The 19,943-nt window shown below is 37.0% G+C and overlaps 3 protein-coding genes across 5 annotated transcripts; all 3 read right to left on the bottom strand.

Moving 5' to 3' along the window:
- Positions 1-738: 738 nt before the first annotated feature.
- LOC119999159 (zinc finger CCCH domain-containing protein 31-like) lies at positions 739-4,711 on the bottom strand. The gene is made up of 3 exons (XM_038846676.1): positions 4,388-4,711; positions 2,805-2,865; positions 739-1,656 (listed from the first exon to the last, which is right to left on the bottom strand). Exons 1-3 carry the CDS (start codon positions 4,458-4,460, stop codon positions 900-902), a joined length of 891 nt encoding a protein of 296 aa, XP_038702604.1. The 5' UTR covers positions 4,461-4,711; the 3' UTR covers positions 739-899.
- Positions 4,712-7,499: 2,788 nt separating this feature from the next.
- LOC119998165 (uroporphyrinogen-III C-methyltransferase-like) lies at positions 7,500-11,800 on the bottom strand. Its single transcript, XM_038845403.1, has 5 exons — positions 11,024-11,800; positions 9,623-9,700; positions 9,435-9,504; positions 8,417-8,694; positions 7,500-8,079 (listed from the first exon to the last, which is right to left on the bottom strand). The coding sequence occupies exons 1-5, from the start codon at positions 11,570-11,572 to the stop codon at positions 7,927-7,929; spliced, it is 1,128 nt and encodes a 375-aa protein (XP_038701331.1). The 5' UTR covers positions 11,573-11,800; the 3' UTR covers positions 7,500-7,926.
- A 1,433-nt stretch (positions 11,801-13,233) lies between these two features.
- LOC119998866 (protein EMSY-LIKE 1-like) lies at positions 13,234-19,843 on the bottom strand. 3 transcript variants are annotated; one of them, XM_038846334.1, is made up of 10 exons: positions 19,695-19,843; positions 17,367-17,566; positions 17,165-17,274; positions 16,944-17,064; positions 16,544-16,762; positions 16,112-16,180; positions 14,451-14,696; positions 14,303-14,371; positions 14,153-14,216; positions 13,234-13,727 (listed from the first exon to the last, which is right to left on the bottom strand). In XM_038846334.1, exons 1-10 carry the CDS (start codon positions 19,729-19,731, stop codon positions 13,699-13,701), a joined length of 1,164 nt encoding a protein of 387 aa, XP_038702262.1. In that variant the 5' UTR covers positions 19,732-19,843; the 3' UTR covers positions 13,234-13,698. The 3 variants fall into 3 exon arrangements, with proteins under 3 accessions (XP_038702262.1, XP_038702263.1, XP_038702264.1); XM_038846335.1 differs by having other exon boundaries at positions 19,577-19,834; XM_038846336.1 differs by having other exon boundaries at positions 17,367-17,529; positions 19,577-19,834.
- Positions 19,844-19,943: the final 100 nt, after the last annotated feature.

The raw sequence follows: 19,943 nt of genomic DNA, 5'->3' as shown, positions 1-19,943 counted from the left end.
TCTGTAATCTGTAGTGTGGTGTAATCTGAGTTTTGGTTGCTAAGCTCGAGAGTTTGAGCCAGGTTAAGAGTATTTTTCTGTGGTTTTGAGTTTTGGTCAATATCATGTGTATTTACATGTTTGAATAGATTAGATTTCGAACGTACTTAATTGATTAAACGTGTTGATACTTAATTGATTAAACGTGTTGGATTTCGAACGTGTTTAATTGATCAAACTCAGATTTAAACTAATAACTAATTGACTAAACGGGTTGGATTTCGTACTTATTTAATTGAATTAGTTTAAACCTGGATAATCATTTTGATTGACTAAATGGGTTGGATTTCGAACGTATTTAATTGATCAAATCCAGATTAATTTAACTCTGGATAAGTAAATCAGATAATAATTTGGATTTCAAATATATTTAATTAATCAAATTTGAATTAGTTTAAATCTCGAAAAAATAAATCAAATAATAATAATTTAATTTGAGTTGGGATCTAAACAAATAAATTAGACAATACGTGTTTGGACACAGATCCTTAAGACTCATATTCCAAACATATAATTCATGTTCAAACATAATTTAATTTGAATTAGATAAAATTCAATTTGAACCTAACAAAATTTTTTTGTTTTCTCCAATTTCATCTGCACGGACTTGTCTTATATGGTGCAAACTGTTTGACTCAGTCTTAAATGGTGCAAACTGTGTTTATGCCCAGTCAATAAAATTATAAAAAAAAAATCCCCTGTAACAAGGAACTAGTAAGATGATTTCAAAAGAGAAATCAGAAGCAAAAAATACTGAAATAATCTGTCAATTATACTAAAGTTGCATTACACAGCCAACATTAGAAACAGAGATCTCACTTACCTTGCACAAAATACTACCCCTATCAATTGAAAAAAAATCAGATAACTACCTTCCGCAACTCAGCAGCACCATGTGCAAAGTGACATCTATCCCCAAAGGTGCAAGATCCTTTGGTAAAATTATCACAAATCTTCTTCTTGTAGTTGCTTCCTCGATGAGCTGCTGGGGCCCCAGGTCCTCCACCACCTTTAGCATGGCCAGCCTGTGGACCAAGGTTCATGATTAGCTCACTCGCCATCGCACCAGCTTCCTGTATCTGAGCAAACGACCCCTCAAGTACAATGTTCCTCTTATTAGGATCCGACTCATCCTCGCGGATAGAAAGTTTAGCCCCTGTTTGGCGACATATCTGTTTTGAATTAACACCACCTTTACCAATGATGGCTCCAGCAACTGAGGCATCTATGCTGATTTTTGCGGTGGATAAAGTGCCGAAGCTAGCAGCAGCGCCAGAGGGTGGGGGTTCCAACCTACCACCCATGCGACCAGGATTGTGTCTCACATGAGGCTCGTCATGAGAAGGTGCAACAGGCTTGCCAAGTTCCCATTCACCATGTGCAAAGTGGCACTTGTCCCCAAACTTGCAGCCTTCAGCAGTATTGTACTTGTTGCACATGCGACTTTTAACACTCAGATTCGATGATGAACCATTTGACATGGGTGGTGTTGCTGCCATATTTCTAGGTGCAGCAGGTGTTGTGGACCCTAAATTCATCATCTGGGCAACAGCATTATAGCCTCCAGGAACATAGTGCAGGAAGAAGCAGCTCTCGCCAAATGGACAACCCACGGTGCTGCATTTAACACCAAAGAAACTAATAAGATACTGCAAGCTGATCATCATACTACCAAGGTGAACTACAAAATCAGAGAGATCATGTTTTGACAACATTCAAGAGTGCGGGAGTATAGAACAATATATTTACAAGTGACAACAAATGTGAACGACCATCATCACTGCGCAACAGATACTACAATGCTCCACAGGCAAAAAGCACTTTCCTGGCTGTCAATCTGCAGCAACTTGAAATGACACTCCATGAATATATAGCTACAAGAAAAATCCAACGAGCCCAACTACGGCCAAGGCCAAACTGAGCAAGTTACAAAGTTCCTTTCTTATTTTCACTGTCATTTTTATGCATTGAGACTTGAGAGCTATTTCCATTGCCAGAAAAATCAGTCATAAATGAAACCATCACTGAAACACCCCGAAAGTCTCATTTTCACGATCAAAAAAGTATCAAGGTCAAAATGAGCTCACGAATAAAGACATGAGAAAAGCTGAAGAACAGACAGAGTCAAAATTCAAAAAGAACCAACAAACTAAGTGGCACGACCCTTTCCCCCTCAATTACAACACCATGAATACTTGAAATCCACTACAAAAGCTATTATGAAATGTTGATTACAATGCTGAATTCTATATCCAAATTGCATTGTCTTCGACTGTATCATAATTCATATCACCAAAACAAAATACAATTTCGTTTTGAGATTGAATTACTAATATCCAGACCCCATACCTGAAAGCCATTCATAATTTTGACATGAAAGTTACTTATGACCATCTTGTCGATATACAAGGACCGACCCCACACAGATTCAAAATATTTCAATAGGCTTTCTTATTTACAACTTAGCCTTGGAATGAAAAGACAACAAATCCAATCCGAAAATAATCACTATTTTCTATCATATAAAATTAGCAGTCGCCATTACAAAATATGATGAATCTCAATTAAATCGCCTTCTTACCAATTAATCTGCGGAAAACAAAAAATATTTAGTCCTTGCACAACTATCAAGTATCAACGGCCACTTTATTAGCACCATTGCATATTTTATATTGTGAAAAATGCAAATTAAATTATTAAACAACTTAATAGATTAGTAATAAGATAAAAGTTGAAGGTATTATTAGATGAGAAAAGATTTGAACCTGAAAAATTTGGTGCATGGCTTCGATTTGCTTCCTACACCAGTTGATAAGAACTCCATTTCTGTTGCAAGACATCATTACTAGTTTTCAGTTGAATTTTTATGAATTCTTAATCTTATTACCCTCTAGTACATCCCAAATTTCTTAGGACTAGCTAATACTGAAAAAGAGTATTTTAAGGCCATAAACAATAATTGAAGCAACATTTATGCAAAACCTAAGTACTTCCTTATCGCCATACTCCACGCTTTGTAGTTTGTACATTAAACAAGAGCATTGATTCCACCGAATGGCAAGACAAGAGAAAACATAGGGCTGTTACTGGTATGGTAAATTATCCATTGGTATACCATTACCGATCAATTGGTTACCGAAAATAGCAGAAGATTGGTATACCGTTACCAACTGTTCGGTACGGTAAATTTACCGATGATTTCGGTAACGGTAACGGTAAGCAAAGTTCAAAACCGGTAAATTTCCCGATTACCGACATATATATTAAATATATATTAATATTATTTTTAGTTTTAGTTTTATTTAATTATGACTATTAAATTGATCTAATTTAATCTAGACCATTGATTATTTTTAGGGTTATCATTTATATATCACTCGTAGCAATTTCATTAACTTTAAAGCAGCGTTTGCAACATAACAAAATGCTTTGTTGGTATTGATTACATGCTTTTCTTCTCCATTTCCATTATGGTCTTTCATCTTTATTTATCTTGTTTCTTCTAGCTTTCATGCTATGGAGTTTAAAACAATTCAGATACTAAAAATATTAGAAATTAATGAAATGAAAGATTTTTCGTTATAGATTGTTGGAATAATGTTATGTGAATTCTCCTTTCTTTTTTTCTCTGATTGATAGGTATTTTCTCTTATTCACATGTAGCACAATGATCCTTCTCATTAATCTATCATTTTTATTATTGGTATTGTAGGCAAGATGAAAGTGTTGTAGTTTCATACAATGACTATTAAGCACAATGCTACTTGATACATTTTTTTTCTCTCTTTTTTAAATAAGTTTAAGAATTGGTAAATTTACCAATTACCGACTTACCATTACCGATCGATCGGTATACCGACCATCGGTATACCGACTCTTCCGGTAACGGTAACGGTAACATTTTTTGAGTTACCGAAAGAATTGGTATGGTAACGGTATTCAGTGTTTGGTAACGGTAACCGTACCAATAACAACCCTAAGAAAACAGAAAGTTCACTAACTTATAAGATATCCGGCTTGACAGTGACAGACACTTATGTTTTGACATTGTATTTCAGTTAATATAGAGGCATTGCTTTGAGATAAGGCTCATAGAAGCAGAAGGCTAATACTCAACCGCTATGATTTATTCTCCGCTTCGTAGGTCATAAATCTGAGGCAATTCAGATTGAACACGAAAGGCAGAAAGGGAAGAAAACACAATACAGGGAAAACGTACACCAAGTGAAAAAAACAAAGTAAAATGATTTGTCAAGATAATTACAAAAAATAGTTCAAATAGAAAATCAAGTAAAACAAAATCAAAACCCTAACTTCAGCTGGATGAGAGAAGAAGGAAAGCACAAACCTTGCTTAGATCTCTTGAAGCCGCCATTAACGTTGAATCCACCTTCATTCCTACCTCTCTTCCTAGTATCCATTAATTCGTTTCTATGTATAAACGTCTCTTCGCAGATCTAGATCTACAACGAACCAAAGATTTGAAAAGACAAAAACAAAATCAAAGAATCTATACAAATCTCCAGCAGCTCAGATCCTCAAAACCCTAATGAAATGAAGATGTAGACTGAAAACCCTAACAGTGTCAGCGAAGAAACCCTAACCCTAGATAGAAGGGGTTTTGGGGACGGAGAGAGTAAAAGGAAGCTGATGGGGCTACAATAGAGGATGGAAATTTCGGGAGCTGGAGATATTTATATATAAAGTGAATTTTAATTTAATTACTTAATAATAATTGGACGAATTCTTAATTAGCGATTAAAGCGGGGGTTAATTTTTTGAGTTGGATTCCGCGCGCTGATGGGGATTCTTGTCTACTTCTTACACGTGTTCTCGCTGACGTCATCCGAGACAGTAATGCTGCCTGCCAATTGGTCCTAAATTGTTTTACCGTTATTATTATTTTTTAATTATTTAGGTCCTTGTTTTTTGTTTTTCTTTTTAATTTTCAGAAAACGTCTTTAATTTATGTTTTTTGTGTGAGGAAACTAAGGGGACTTCTCCCAACGTATTACAAACGAGAGGTGGCTCCATGATTTGATTGATAATTGACTGAATCAGACTTATATGTGTTTAATATTCAATTCCAACGAAAAACATATTTTTTAGTGATATTTAAAAAAAAATCCAAATATTTTGCATTTAAAAACATTAATGAGAATGCGACTGATCTATTGGACCGATGCGGCTCACTTTGCAAGATTGTGGGCTAGACTGTTACCTGTGTTATGAATCTTCACGGCTTGTCTATCTTCAAAGAGTGAAAGTCCATTCCTTAATGTCTTTATCTTATTTTAACTTTGATAAATTTTATCTACAAACCATCAATATATTAAGTCTACACCACTTTTTCAATATGATAAGTTTACACAAAAAAGTTATAAGTTTACACTCAATTTTATAGTGAAAAGACCAAATTACCCTTTTTATACACAATATCACAAATATTTGTGTTAAGTTTACACACATTTGCAAGCTCTTCAACTTTGGACCCTCTCCGCTACCTTCATGTCCGACGTATGATCTATGACCCTTCCTCTAACTCCCTTCGCGCATTCAAGATTAGAAAAATCAAGCCTTGCTTGGCAAAAGTAAGTTTTATATCACTACGCTGCATAGATTTTAAAGAAATTAAATTATTCCTCAACCCTCGTCATATTATTTGAAAGTGCAGCTTCAAAGTTCTTCAAAGACGATCTCTAGGTATCAAAGCAACTAGTACTGAACAACTTCTCTTACAACAAGATATCCTAATATATGGTGTTCTATCCCTTTTCTCTCTCTAGACCCTAGGTAAGACTCGTAGCCATAAGAACAAATACAATCCAGATGGAAGACGTGGTGACAATTTGGATAAAACACAGCTTATCATGGTCTTCAAACTCGTTCAGGCAAATCGCGCATTCCATTAATTCCTCCACCAATTTTCACTTTTTTGACATCGGAGTAGATGAGGATCGGGAATGTCTCAATGATGTCATCATCCTCTACAACGTTTGTTGGAGTGAAAATTAGGTTTTTTTGGAAATGGTGTAAACTTAGCAATCAACAATAAAATATATAAAAAAATTTCTTTCAAATATTGATGTTAAGGATTTATATGTCATTGCACACTATGATATTTTTAGAAACTACAAATTTTAAAAAAGTGATGTAGACTTAGTATATTGATGGTGTGTAGATAAAATTTCCCTTTAACTTTTAAATAATTTTTCTATTTTCCTCATTTATTAACACTATATTTAAAATTATCATTGATTAATAAAAATTTTAAAAAAATCATAGATTGTATAATTTATTTTTCATACCTTTGTGTTTTATTGTGGCCCTTTCTTTCCAAATGTCATTTCGAATTTCAATTATTTATTCTCATTTTAAACAAATTTCAACTGGTAATTCAATGCTAATTATATTGACCAAGATTATTCAGGATTATTTTTAAACTATTGAACAAAAATTTCACATTATTGGGCTATAAGCTTGAATTTAAATACAAGTTTTAACTTGAGAACACCATTTTATAAGAAACAACTCCAGCTTCAGTTAACATGGACTTGTTGGTTGAGAGATGGTAGACTTGACAATGATAACTCTTAGTGCAAGAGGAAGGCGTGAGTTTAAATGTCATGGATGTTTCTATTATCGCAATTTATGAGATGAACTCTTATTCAACCTATTGTATACTAATGCCCGCACTAGACCTCGGCTAGGATCTCTAACTGATCCATTGGGTTGCGCGTTTACCAACCAGTTATGCAGGTCTTTACTGGTCCATGGGGTCGCTGATTTACCAGTCAGTTATGCAAGTGTTTAACTGGTTCATGGAGTTGCAGGTGTATTAGCCAAACAGCCAGTTATGCAGGTCTTTAACTGGTCTATGGAGTCACGGGTTTACCAGCCAGTTATGCAGGTCTTTAACTGGTCCATGGAGTTGCGGGTTTACCAACCAATTATGTAGATATGACGACTGAATTTGGAACCCAAGATGGCTCTGGATTCTCACCAAGGTACTCCTCATCTGGTGAATGACTCGACAAAACATTCAAAACCCCCATCACTTTAGTTGCTCGACTTTGTGATGCGAAACATTGTAACTTGTAAGGAGTTCCTTGGCTCTTCCTATGTTGTTGGCATTTTTTTTTTCTGGCTATTGTTGGTCGATTAAGGAAGTACCCACCAAACATGTAATGACCAAAGTTCACTGCAGCATGGCGTCCTGATGTTCCCCAAATTCTGGTGGTCAAAATTTGGATTGGGTCTTCTGGGGTATTGAGAACATGCTACCATCGCAGTTTTTATTTCGGAGCTTATAAGCCAGGAGAAGTGAAGGAAAACAGTCGAGAGAAGTGAAGGAAAACAGTCAAGTAGGGTTACAAACCAAACCATTGTAGTTTTATCATGCTGAAAAGAAGTGAAGTCCAAAAATAAGCCGAGAAAAGAGAAGGAAAAGCAAAGGCAAATCTGAGGAAGGGGAGGAGGACAGTAACAGGATCTGGTCATCTCCTCCCCTGTTGGCTATGATATAGTAATAAATCAAAAAATCAGTTATAATCCATGCTATAAAATTGGTTCAAGTCAAAAAGCTTCAAGCTTTAACTTAAAAGAATACCATCCACCTATCATCTCCGCGCCTAGAGAAATTGAACTACAAAGTGCTCTAATCTTCAACTATATTGTCGCGCTTGAACAGGAAAAGCAACCGATCAAATGATACCATAACCAAGTCCTGCTTGTTCTGCCGCAGCTCATATTGGGCTCAAATACGAAACCAAGAAACTGAAGCAACATTTATTCGGACAAGATGTGCCTAGATCAGCAAGCAGAAGTCAAAACCTTAAGCTGCTGATCCTCCACTGTTGAATTTGTCAAGTCACGACTTATTATCTTCTATTGAGCATTTACTAAACAGGATGATGCTGCTTCTGACGATTGTGGCCAAAATGGTGAAAGTGCAACAACATTTCCAATGATTATGAGCGTTGGTGATACTAACTCTGCTGATGCAATCTCGTCAGCAAGATCCTTAAGTTCCGCAAAAACCTGCAGAATTGTTGATGCACAAGCAATAAGTTGGGGTGGGCCAAAAGGGGAAGAAGATAAAAAGAGAATTTGATAACAAGAGCTCATTCATGCATGCATATACCCTTCCTTAAAGTTGTCTTAGAATTTGTTCGAACTGTTTGTCTCATATTATAAGGCAGTTATGTTTTTGAAAAGACAACAGTAATTCAAGGTTAGTCTCATTTGGATCTGGTCACCCTATAGAGTGGGCTGAAGCACAAACTTGGGATATCCAGTTCACTCAATTAGTGACGTATTCTTTTGCATAATGAAGCACACACATACAAATGCTTACCGTTCTCTAAGTAATGCTTACCGTTCGCTGTTGAGGAGTTGTTCCTCGCTCGACTGCTGCAGCTGGGGTATCTGGTGGCAGGCCATGCTGCATCAACTTTAGTGCAAGAGAAGGGAGTGTTGATAAGCCCATATAAACAACCAAGGTAGAGTCAGGGTCAGCTGCACTCTCTGCTACAAATAGAGGATCTTTTCCTCCTTTTCTTGAGTGTCCAGTGAGAAATCTAACACTAGTTGCCACACCTCGATGGGTTAATGGAATCCCAAGCTCTGCTGCTATTCCAGAAGATGCAGTAATACCTACGACGCAAAAAACACAATAATCATGCAGTCATTCCATCTAATAAATTGTTTTACTTGGTAGCAAGAAAAGGCTTACAAGCTTATAATCATTCTATCATCCTGCACAGAGGATTTTTACATTCTAAAGCACAAAAGGACTCATTTGCTCACAATAGTCATTTCCCAGCAAGATGGACTGCAGATTTGTGTCAGAATAGGATAATGATGCTGGAAGAAATGCTAATAAAGTCCAGATGGATGATTGCCCTCAAGCAAAAGCACATTTACCATTAGGAACAATTACCCACTTGGTCCAATTTGTAGCACCACGGCCTTACTAATTATAACCGCAGATTGGTGAAGTTGCATAACTAATAGAAGTTAGTTATAATTTGAATCGTTATTCAATGCCATTCTTCCTGTCATGACAGAGAGTATTAAGACCATTTGGCTTCGGGCGGTTTCTCATATTACCAGAATATCGATTGGGCAGCGCGAATCATAAAATCTACAGCACAGCATTTCATGTTCCTATTAGGAAAAGGAATCTTTAACATCAATTGTTGTATAAGAAAGATGCTTTCTCATATTACCAGAACATCGAATGGGCAGTGCAAATCATAAAATTACAGCATAGGATTTCATGTTCCTATTAGGTAAAAGAACCTTTAACATCAATTGTTGTTTAAGAAAGATTCTACAAAGAAAGATGATTCTTTATCAAAAAAAGAAAGATGATATAGAGAATTGTATGATACCTGGAATAATTTTCACTTGAATCCCCTGCTGTTGCAGAAAGTCCATCTCTTCTCCACCCCTCCCAAACACCTACAGCAAAAGGCAAGTAGTATAAAATCTTCATCACATATTGACATGGTAAGCTAACAGAAGCTAAATGAATTGAAATAAGAAATTTAATGTAAATCACCTATAATCAAACACTCACCAGGGGATCCCCTCCTTTAAGTCTCACAACAGTTGCCCCTGCTTCGGCGAAACTTAGAAGTAACTCGTGTATCTCCTCCTGTATAAGCACCACAAAGCCATGAGTCTTTTTTCCCCTCAATTCAGCAAAAAAAAGAGTTCGAAAAAAAAAGATAAATCAAGTTAGCATTCAAAGCTAGCTAAAAAAAAGCCAGATGGCCTATTCAAAACAACCGCCAACAAATTCATTATTAAAAGTTTGACAGAGATGGTTGACCTTGTGTTGTGGCAGATATTGATGCAGAGAACCAGAGACCATTTGTTATTTTATTCATGCATTTTGCTATAATGGCGAAGTCTCTAAAGGTTATATAAGCTTCATAAGTTCATAGAGAAAGCTTTTGGAAGATGTTCATGGACCCTGAAAATGTTCCTTTTGACAGTTAATATCTAGTTTTTGTAAGGAGAAGAATTTTGCCTGAGTGTTGGAACTTCTTTACACACTGATTGCGAGGAATCATTCCCCATATATGTTTTCTTAAAAGTAAGTGATCAATCGGCTATGCAAGGAAAAGCGGCTTGAGGCGTCCCACTTCTTAATGATCTTAAAGACAGAGCCTAAGCTTCTGATAAGATCCTGATTCATGGCATTTTTGAAATAGAACGGATTGGGGATGCTAGGAATCTTTGGTTATAGATGATTAATAAGGGGACCACTCCTAATGAATACACCTGTAATAAACTGATTCACTGTCAGGCAAGCCGTACAAGGAGATGCATCATAAAGTTATGAAGAAACCAATGTGAGTTATACGAAGATTATCCAGGATCCTGTTTCCATGGGAGAACTGACAGGCAAATAACTTATCAAAGGAGAGGGTCCACAAGGGTATTGTTTGTATTGTAATCACATACAATTCTCTGGTTTAATGCTTTCAGAAGGAGGGAAAGTGAATGAAAGTAAAACCTATTCAAACAACTCCTTGTAGAAGGTTTACGCCCATCAACCCCCTAGCATACCCTTATCACTTATCAGAACCCTATGTGAAGAGGACTATATGCAGGAAGCAAAGAAATACTGGCATGATTTGCAAGAGGCCTAAACTAATTGTCTGTACTCATGTGTCATTACTTGTTTCAGCAAGTAAGAAGGAAATTAACTAGAAGAAATCCTGCAGAAAAACAATAGAAGCCCAGAAAATCACTTCAGGAAATTATTTTAGAAACTGAAAACCTGGATTCTCAATTTCAAGAAATGCTCAAAGAATGCAACTTCACTAAGCATTCAAAATGCATCCAAACAAATTAACCCACAAAACAAACAGAGCAGAAAAGTCAATACCAACCAATAAACCTAACCCATTTAAATGATTGAAATTGTCTAGGATAAGGAAATTTGAGCCAGAAAAAGAGAAGGATTTACCTGGGTTCTGCTGTGGTAGCCAGCAGTTTTGCCAACGTAGAGCAATCTAGCATCCGGACTAACCAAATCCAATACATCATTAGACACCAATCGATCATACAACAACAACTCAGCACTCTTTATCACCCTCACTGCCTTCAGAGTCAACAGCTCTGGGTCCCCAGGTCCTGTCCCTACCAAAAACACATTACCCGGTCCACACTTCCCATCCCCATCGCCACCAACACAATCTTTCTCTCTTTTCTCTTTAAGCACCTGTAACAACTTCTTCAGCTCTGGCAACTGCAAAGCTATGTCATTTTCCCTAACCGATTCAGTGTCAGATGCAAGACAACACGATTGGAGCTGCAATTGCTGCTCCGGTTGGTTATTGTAAACCCACTGGTCTCGTCGGTACCTCTCTGCAGAGTGCTTCTCTGTGAAAGGGGAAGAAAAAGAAGAGCTTTTGCATTGTAAAGAACAAATGGGAGATGGGATTAAGGAATTGGCTTTGAGGGTATGGCGTGAAGAGAGAAAAGACAGAGAGCTAAGCTTATCGACTAAAGCCATGAATCAGGAAAGCAATCACAGAAGAGAAAGAGAGGGATTTTAAAGCAGCAGAAAGAGAAATGCATGTGCCCAGATACATGTATTAGATACATTTTGTGATTGAATTTGAACTCAATTTAGAAAACTGATTCGATTCCGTTTTTGGGATTGAGAAGGCAAAAGGGAGTTGGTAGCTTTTGGGACCGAGAGAGAGGAACATGCCCCTTCAGCGCCAGCGGCGGCTCTTTTGGGCTTCGCCTTCTTCACCCCAGGTGGGAGAATTTGCTATGTTGCGATTTAGGCGTTTAAGAATGTTCAATCCAATAAAAACACGACACGTCATGTCTAACGCAAGCTAATTGAAATACTGTAATAATTAATTAATGCAATAAGCTCATTAGGGTAACGGTAGTGATAGGTAATCCATATAGTGGTAGCCTAAAAGAGCTCAAGTCTCTTAAACTAAATTTTAAACATTTTAATTCTCAAAATACATGTTAGATTTTAAAAAAATTATATATTCAGAATCAGCGCATAAAACTCTTTCTAATAAGATCAATTGTCGATGAATTTGATCAGTAAATCTTAATTCCATTGTTTTTTTCAATGGAATTTCAAAAACAATACTTAGAACTAAAACATAAAACAATGAATTATAGACTAAGATTTAAAAAACAATGAATCTATATTAAGACAATAAATTTTGGACAATAAATTCAGAGATAAATGAATGAAATAAAGTTATTCCACTTATTTTATTAATTAAATAAACCTATTGCACTTCCTTGAATTACCAAACTTTATTAATTAAATAAATCTGTTGAGATTTCTTGAGCTACCAAACTACTCGATTACATGTCATTTTCGTTAGGATAAACAAAGACTCAAAAAGAAAGAAGATGGGTAATAGAGCCTATAGAGGGAAGTAGTCGGGCTATGATGGGCTGAAACCAGATTCGCTTAAACTTAACAGGCCCAAACTTGACTCAAGCCCAATTCAACTTCAAATATGGGTCTGTTTGGGAGTGCTGTCAACTACTGTGAGGTGTTGTGCGGTGCTGTGAGTTATAAAACTGTGGTGCTGTGAGGTGAATTGGAACGCAAAATGTTGTCTGACGCATCACTTTTAAAACTGTGGTGCGGTGTTGTGAGGTGCCTTTGGCGTATCTAAATTACGGTTATATTAGATGACTAATAATATTAATATAAAATCACTTAATGTTTACATTGTATATTAATCTAAAATAAAATAATTGACCTAATTTGATTGCGTAGGACAATTCAACATATATTGTAAGTGTTTGGGAGTGCTATGAGGTGTGGTGAGGTGCTGTGAGGTGAGTTGGAACGCAAAAGCTGTTTGACGTGTCACAAAAAACTGTGATGTCATGATGTGCTGTGTAACTGAACGCAATACGAACGCACTGCCAAACACCCACAAACGCTTACGTATGTGGGTGGGTGTAGCCTTGCCAGGGACACTGAAAAGACGAATAGAGGAGGAAGAGTTGATTACATGAATCTTCTAGAAGAAAAGAATTCAAAAATAATAAAAGATTAATATTCTAGTTATCTCAATAGTTATGTTGGATGCACATAACAGTTTGATATCCCAAGAATAGAATTCAAAAATAATAAAGATCACAGCAACTAGTATTCTAGTTATACCAGGCTCCCAGCAATTGCGTTTGACGCACAAAATAGCTGATGAATAAATAAATCCAACACCAGCTCGTCCGTTTTTTTTTTTAAGAGAAGAAACGGCTGTGAAAATGAGACTGTTTCTTCCAATGGGAAGCCAGTAGAGTACACAGATCAATGTCAATGAAAAATGCATCAATAAATAAACAGATCTGTCTTCCCACCTCACAAAAGAGGGAAAAACAAGAATTAGAAACACAATAGGACATCAAGATCAACACCATCTTGCGGGTTATTTGATGCCACTTTCCCTCCGAATGAAATTCAGTCAGTCACCCAACTATGAAACCATCAGCCCTCGCCTGCTTAAGACTGGCACAACAGAATTACCAGCTTCAAAGCCATCAACTGTTCAACCATTCCAAGCATGACGATACAACCCTCGCCTGTTTCCCAAACTACTGGTGACGCAGGATTCATATAACTTCGTTCCAGCTCTCCGTTCATCACCCATTTGAAAGCGGCTGTTCGCCATCTATAATGATGCAAAAACAAAAGAAAATGACCACCGGTGAAGAAGTAAATTCTAATGGAACAGGATTAGTACACAGAGGATCTATCTATCTAAGAGGCCACCATTAGTTTTCATCGCAATGTCATTGCTTCAGAAATAGAAAAATGTTACTACACAAAAACACCTGAACCATATCTTTTTAAACAATACCACCACTGCCATCACAAGTCCACACATTGCTCTCAATTCAAGAAACTAGCATGCTATCCTCGTAACCCAAGACCTAATAGACATGTAAGGGGGGGGGGGGGGGGGGGGAAGGACATAAGAAGGGAGACCATTGGATATATTTGGGCATGCTTTACACTATTACATCGGTTATATGCTCGGTTCCCAATAGACCACCACCACGACATAGATAATCCATAAAAGCATACATATATTACCACCGTCACCATCAGAAGCATCTGCAAGCCTTGCAATAGCGTTGATAAGTGCCTGTTCTTGCTCCTGCATCACAAAAAGGCAGTCAAGTTGCAACACCATCCATGCAGAGACAACTGAGAAATGTCAAGCAGGTGAAAAAAATGATTTACTTTGAGCATAGTCTGTGCCTTCTCAAGCTCAAGAGGATCTGGATCACTCAAAACAATGATCTGCTCCACCTGTACAAAATTAAGATGACAAGAATGAAAATAACTAAAAATATAACATGATGAACTGGATCCAGTCTGCCATACATACCTCTCTTACTAGTGTCTCTGTGTTTAGTAATTCAATGTCATCCGCCAATTTAATTGGAACACCATTCTGTGATGGCAGAAATTCTATTTTTGAATGCTCCTTCAAGGACTCTGTTCCTCTTCCAACACTTGGAATAAAACGACCACGGCTCAAGGGCTTATTAATCCCATGACCTTGCAGCCCAAGGGCCCCATGATGAGAGATGCCTGGATCCTCACCTTCCCATCGGATATCCTCAGGAGAGATCTGAGGTCAGAAGGAAATAATATTATCCTGTATAGAATAGAAAACTAGGAAAGGAAATAGTTCAATTGATATGCATGAGAAAACTAGTGAGGGCCATCAATAAATAGCTATCTTGGAACAAAGGACATAGTGTCAATGAGAGCAGCTAATAGTGAGTACAAGTAAGAGACAAAAATAAAGACACTGACGTCTTCAGGGACACATCCCTTTCTCTTTTTATGATTACAAAGAAGTTATGGTTTAATTGGGGCAAGATATGCACAGTTTTTTCCGATTCATATAAAAATCAAGTACTTTTTTGCTATAATTCTTTATCCTTTCTCTATAGATAGAAATTCTCGTAATTCCTAAAAAAACTTTTCATTTTTTAGATCTTAAGGAAAAACCCACAGTTTGCCTAGAGGGATGAGGACATGAATTAGAGACATTAGGACAATAGCAAAAGTAAAATCTAGAAATTTCCAAAAGCAACTGTAGTAACAAAATTACAACCTCGTAACCCGTTTGCCTCCTATTAACCCTTACATACTATATATGGCTTATCAGTGTACATTGTTATCCACATAACAAGTTGAAAATTCCTCCATTCCAAAAGAAAAACACATGTTTGGCAAGTTCAGTTGATCAAATCTTGGCAGATCATCAATTAATCACCAAAAACTCTTCTTGGCCTGGCAACTGGCATGCTCAAATTTTTATTTACTACCTATACTAACCCAATTCATCACTTATCTTGATAAACACAGACAAATGCAATTAAAAAAAAAAACACTTACTCCCAACTCTTCCAACACCCAACCCCTCATTTGGATTTGATGGATGATGGCAAAAGGGTTGCCAGAAGTTTATGGATGAATGACAAAGTAACTAAACTTAACACTTTCCTATATACCAAAAAATTGAGATACGGAGCCCATAACCATTTTATATGCCCATCCAAGGAAAAATTTCTTCTTTAATTGACTCAGCCATCTTTTTTTCTGCAGGATACAGCTCCCACTCTTTCAGGTCACAAAAGACAAGTTTGTAGACGGGTGCATAACAGATGGACTTTTAAGGTTGCAAAAAGTAATATTGCAAAGGGGAATAGTAATAAGACTAATGCATGTACCAAGGCATTTGAAATCCAGAACACATATTGAAACAATTTCAATAATGCAAGGATATATAGTTTCCTGAATCAGGCCAACTTCATTCTGTATGGCTTGATTCCCCACCAGGTCAGTCGAGCGAGGACTATAAATTGCATAATCCAGACTAGCACAATTAAGACATGTTGCAAAAATAGTCTGGCCATTTATGTATAGCAATCCTTATCAATTCAAGGTTAAGCAAAGTAACTGCAATAGACTTCCGTGCAAAAGTACCGGGATCTATGAATATACTAGGTCATGTAAATAGACCCTAAATCTTACCTCCTTGAGATCAACCCATTCCCAGGTCTCAGATGCTGTATTTATATCGTAGACTAAGGCATGCCGGCCCTGTAAAAGAACAAAATCTAGGGATAATGACATGGGAATCCAACAGATAGGAGTATGCATAAAAAAAAGTGAAATATTAGATCAATGGAAAAATGAGTATATCTCTGAACAGATAATATTAATCCACTACAACTGGGTTTGTCAAAATAGAAAACCATTGAAACCCAACTAACCAAAGTTTAAACATTAAGGAAGCATGATTATAGTATTTAGAATATAGTAAACGGGTACGGAAAGCATTGTTCCACCAGCAGGGACTTGCCAAGTGATGAATGGCCAAAACTTGTCCGTCAGTCACATGCTTTGTTCTAAAACAAGCTTCAAAGAGAGTCTCATGTGCCACTTTGTAATCTTTAAACATACCTCAGAAGGGTTGTGATCAGTTATAACAGCTTCATAGAAGTTGTTGTCTTCAGGCCATCTTGTCCAAACTTTTCTTCCAATTAATGGATCGTATGTTGCCCGTTCAGCAGGCTCATTTGACACAAAAGCGCCAGAGGTACCATGGCCCATGAAACGTCTATTTACTGCCAAACCTGTCGAAGGGTATTGCATGGGATTCTTTGAGGATATACCAGGACCCTGCACACAAAGATAAGGCAAAAAAATGAAGGTCAATTTACAGAATAATTTGACACTTCTATCATTAATAATAAACACTCTGGACCAGGCTTTTGCCTCCAAAAGCAGTCCTTTGATTTGCAGCTGAAGATGATGGCTGCAGGGAGCTACAAATAGAGGTTCTAGAACCAGTATAAGGTACCAATTGGGATGTCTTCTGCTTCTTGCGCGATGCTGAAACAGTAGGACTGGGTATAATATCGTGGACGGGCTGAGAGGCACTAAACCTGGCAGCTTGGTTCCCACCTGCCTGTCTCCACTCTCTAGTAATTGAAAAACACATAAGCCATTAGAAGGAACACCAAGAAATTCTAAAAAATTAACAACTTTTCATAGTACAGCTGTTTAATAAACAATTTAAACCTTATCCTTTGGATGATCTCATCGCCATTGACCCTGGTTAGAAGCTCTCGATGTTTGTCGTCAGATACCCTCAATTCCTTTCTAAGTTCAGTTATCAAACCCTCCTTCTCCTGGAGAAATTAGTACAAGGGACATCTAGATCTGATCAACGAATAACAGGTACAAAAACCAGTGCAAACAAAGAAAAAGCAAAGAAATATACCCAAGTGATGGCATCAGACTGAGCCTTGAAAGCGCGCAGGACAGCGATATAAGCTTCTTGCTCAAGTGCATGAATTTGGGCCTCCATGTCACTGTGCAAAGAATATGGGGCAGAACCTACCACAGATGTTCCATTTCCGGTCACATGTCCTCTTCTTGAAATTCTATTGTGATGTGAAGAAGGGAGATCATCATCAGTACCTGCAGTTGCAGACAGAAGCATATATGTATCTCATGGAAACTCACACTGAAGAGATTCAGTTAGAGACCTGACTTGTAAACTCTTTACAATGACTGACGCATCAAATCTGAAAAGAAAAATGAAAGTAAAAGGTAGAACTCAAAGCACAATGTCTCCGCCATACTGCAAGTTGTGGAGAGGACAGGTGTACAAGGTTTACACCTGTAAATCAGAGAGACTGTTCCCACAGTGATTGAGACGCCTACTTTGTAATAAAAAACTTAAATGTCGCTGCCAAATGGTTTATTATGTAAGTTATGACATTTTAAACAAGGTTACTGGAAAGAGATATGATAAATAATTTACTCATGTAAGGCTATAGTTTTCTTTCCACGCCTACCATAAATGATTTACTCATGAAAGAATACTGTTAACAGTCTTTCGCTGCCTAGAGCTGTTAAGGAACACTATATAGGGAAAAAAAAAAACAAAACTTCAATTAAAACAGTTTTTTGATGATCGCGGCACCACAGAGACAAATGATAAAGCATTGCTGAGAATGTGATTCCATGCTTTATCATACATCGTTCCAAGAATTTTGCACAGCATACACAAATATTAAAATTCTCATTAATTTTTCGTTAGGATTGACATGGCATCCCATACCGTTTAACGCTGATTCACAGCATAACTGTATGGGATAAGTATTGTGATCATGCATGCATACAGACATTAGTATAACAATGTATGCTTTCCAAAGGCCTTCATATGCGCAGTCTCAAAATAAGGTAACCCGTTTGAACAGGACATATCCTGATCGTCACCTCTTCATGCACTTTTCAAAGCTCAATTACTTCCATCTAACAGTATTCCAGGAATACATCATTATAGAAAATTGGAATATATTCTATCCCAATTCCACCATTACCAGCATAAAACAACAAAAGATGTAAGGCACCTGTATGGTGATATTTTTTCCCGAAAAGCTCTTCGCATTCTCAAAAGAAAAGAAATTTTTTTCAGAAAACTGTCGTCAATGCTCAAACAGCAGACACCCCCAAAAAAACACCTTTTTCTTCTTATCTTGTTCTGTAAACGACAAAAAATGAAAAAGTAAACTAATCAAGAAAACCCTTACCAGAAAACAACATAAATACATTCTCAATTTCGATTCTCGCAAAGTTTTAAAAACGGCAAATTGGGTGTGGGGAACTTGCTGGCTAGGGTTGAACAAATACAGTCCAACAACTTTTTTTGAATAAAAAAAAGCTCTTTTCTTTTGAATAAAAATAAAGCTCTCTCCATAGCAATACATGAATATAAAGGCTTTACATCAAAATTTAAGTTCCACTGTCGCATTAGCATAGTCCAGAATATTAGTCCCTTCTCTACGATCTCAAACCTCCACATAAAAAATATTATATCATGTGTTAAGCATATGAAATGAAGCACCCTCTGGATCTCCATATGTACTTGGTATTACCTGTTAACAACATAATAACCAATGCAAACGATAGAAATGCATTTCCATCTATCTTTCGCGTGGTGACAGTAGTTCAAGAAAATCAACTTTCACACAGAAAGTTAAGTGGAAAAATTAAAGAATTTTTTTCCTGCCGCTGACAATCAATCCTCCAACTCGTCTAAGAGGGGAGACAATCGAAAATAATGCCCAAGAAATCATATTAACACTTCAAAAACCCCAGTAATTGCACAGCTTAATAAAAGAAAGCCCCAGTAAAACAAGAAAGACAAAACCAATCTTCCTAAACGAAACAACCCTAAAGTACATCGGAACTCAATCTTCGTAATTAAACCCAGAACCCATTCCTAATTGAAAAAGGGCATCTCCCAACAAAAAACCCTAAACCCTTAAAACAATCATTATCATTTAACTAAAACAGACAACAATGCCAAACACCTTAAACCCTTATATATGAATTCCACTCAGCTTATATAATATTGCGAAGTCAAAGCAGAATCAGACACGAAACAATTCAATCAAGAAGAACAAAGAAAAAAAATAATACCGCTGCTATCCGAAACGCGGTAGTCCATGCGAAGAATAGCCAGAATCGAAACTCTATCGTGAGAATAAAACAAGGATAGCAAGAAACCGAATAAGAATTGCCACAAAATTTGAGAAACCTAGAGACAAATAGCGTTCCAGATCCGATGAGATCATCAAGAATTGAAAAACCTTGCGAATCGATTTGAACGAGCGATAGGGTTTTAGATAAAAGGAGGGAATGAGAATGCAGAGGGAAAGACGAGGATTTCCTATTTGATTAGGACACGGAAGACGAAACAAAACGGACATGAAGCTGGGCTTTTAACACTTCCGAGAGCTGACTGCTGAGACATGAATCGGGTATTCGGGCGGTCGGTCTGCCCAAG

This window comes from Tripterygium wilfordii, chromosome 5 (genome assembly GCF_013401445.1).
Source record: "Tripterygium wilfordii isolate XIE 37 chromosome 5, ASM1340144v1, whole genome shotgun sequence".
Classification (NCBI taxonomy): Eukaryota; Viridiplantae; Streptophyta; class Magnoliopsida; order Celastrales; family Celastraceae; genus Tripterygium; species Tripterygium wilfordii.
Note: the sequence above shows the minus strand (reverse complement) of the source record. Positions and strands in the feature narration are given on the sequence as shown.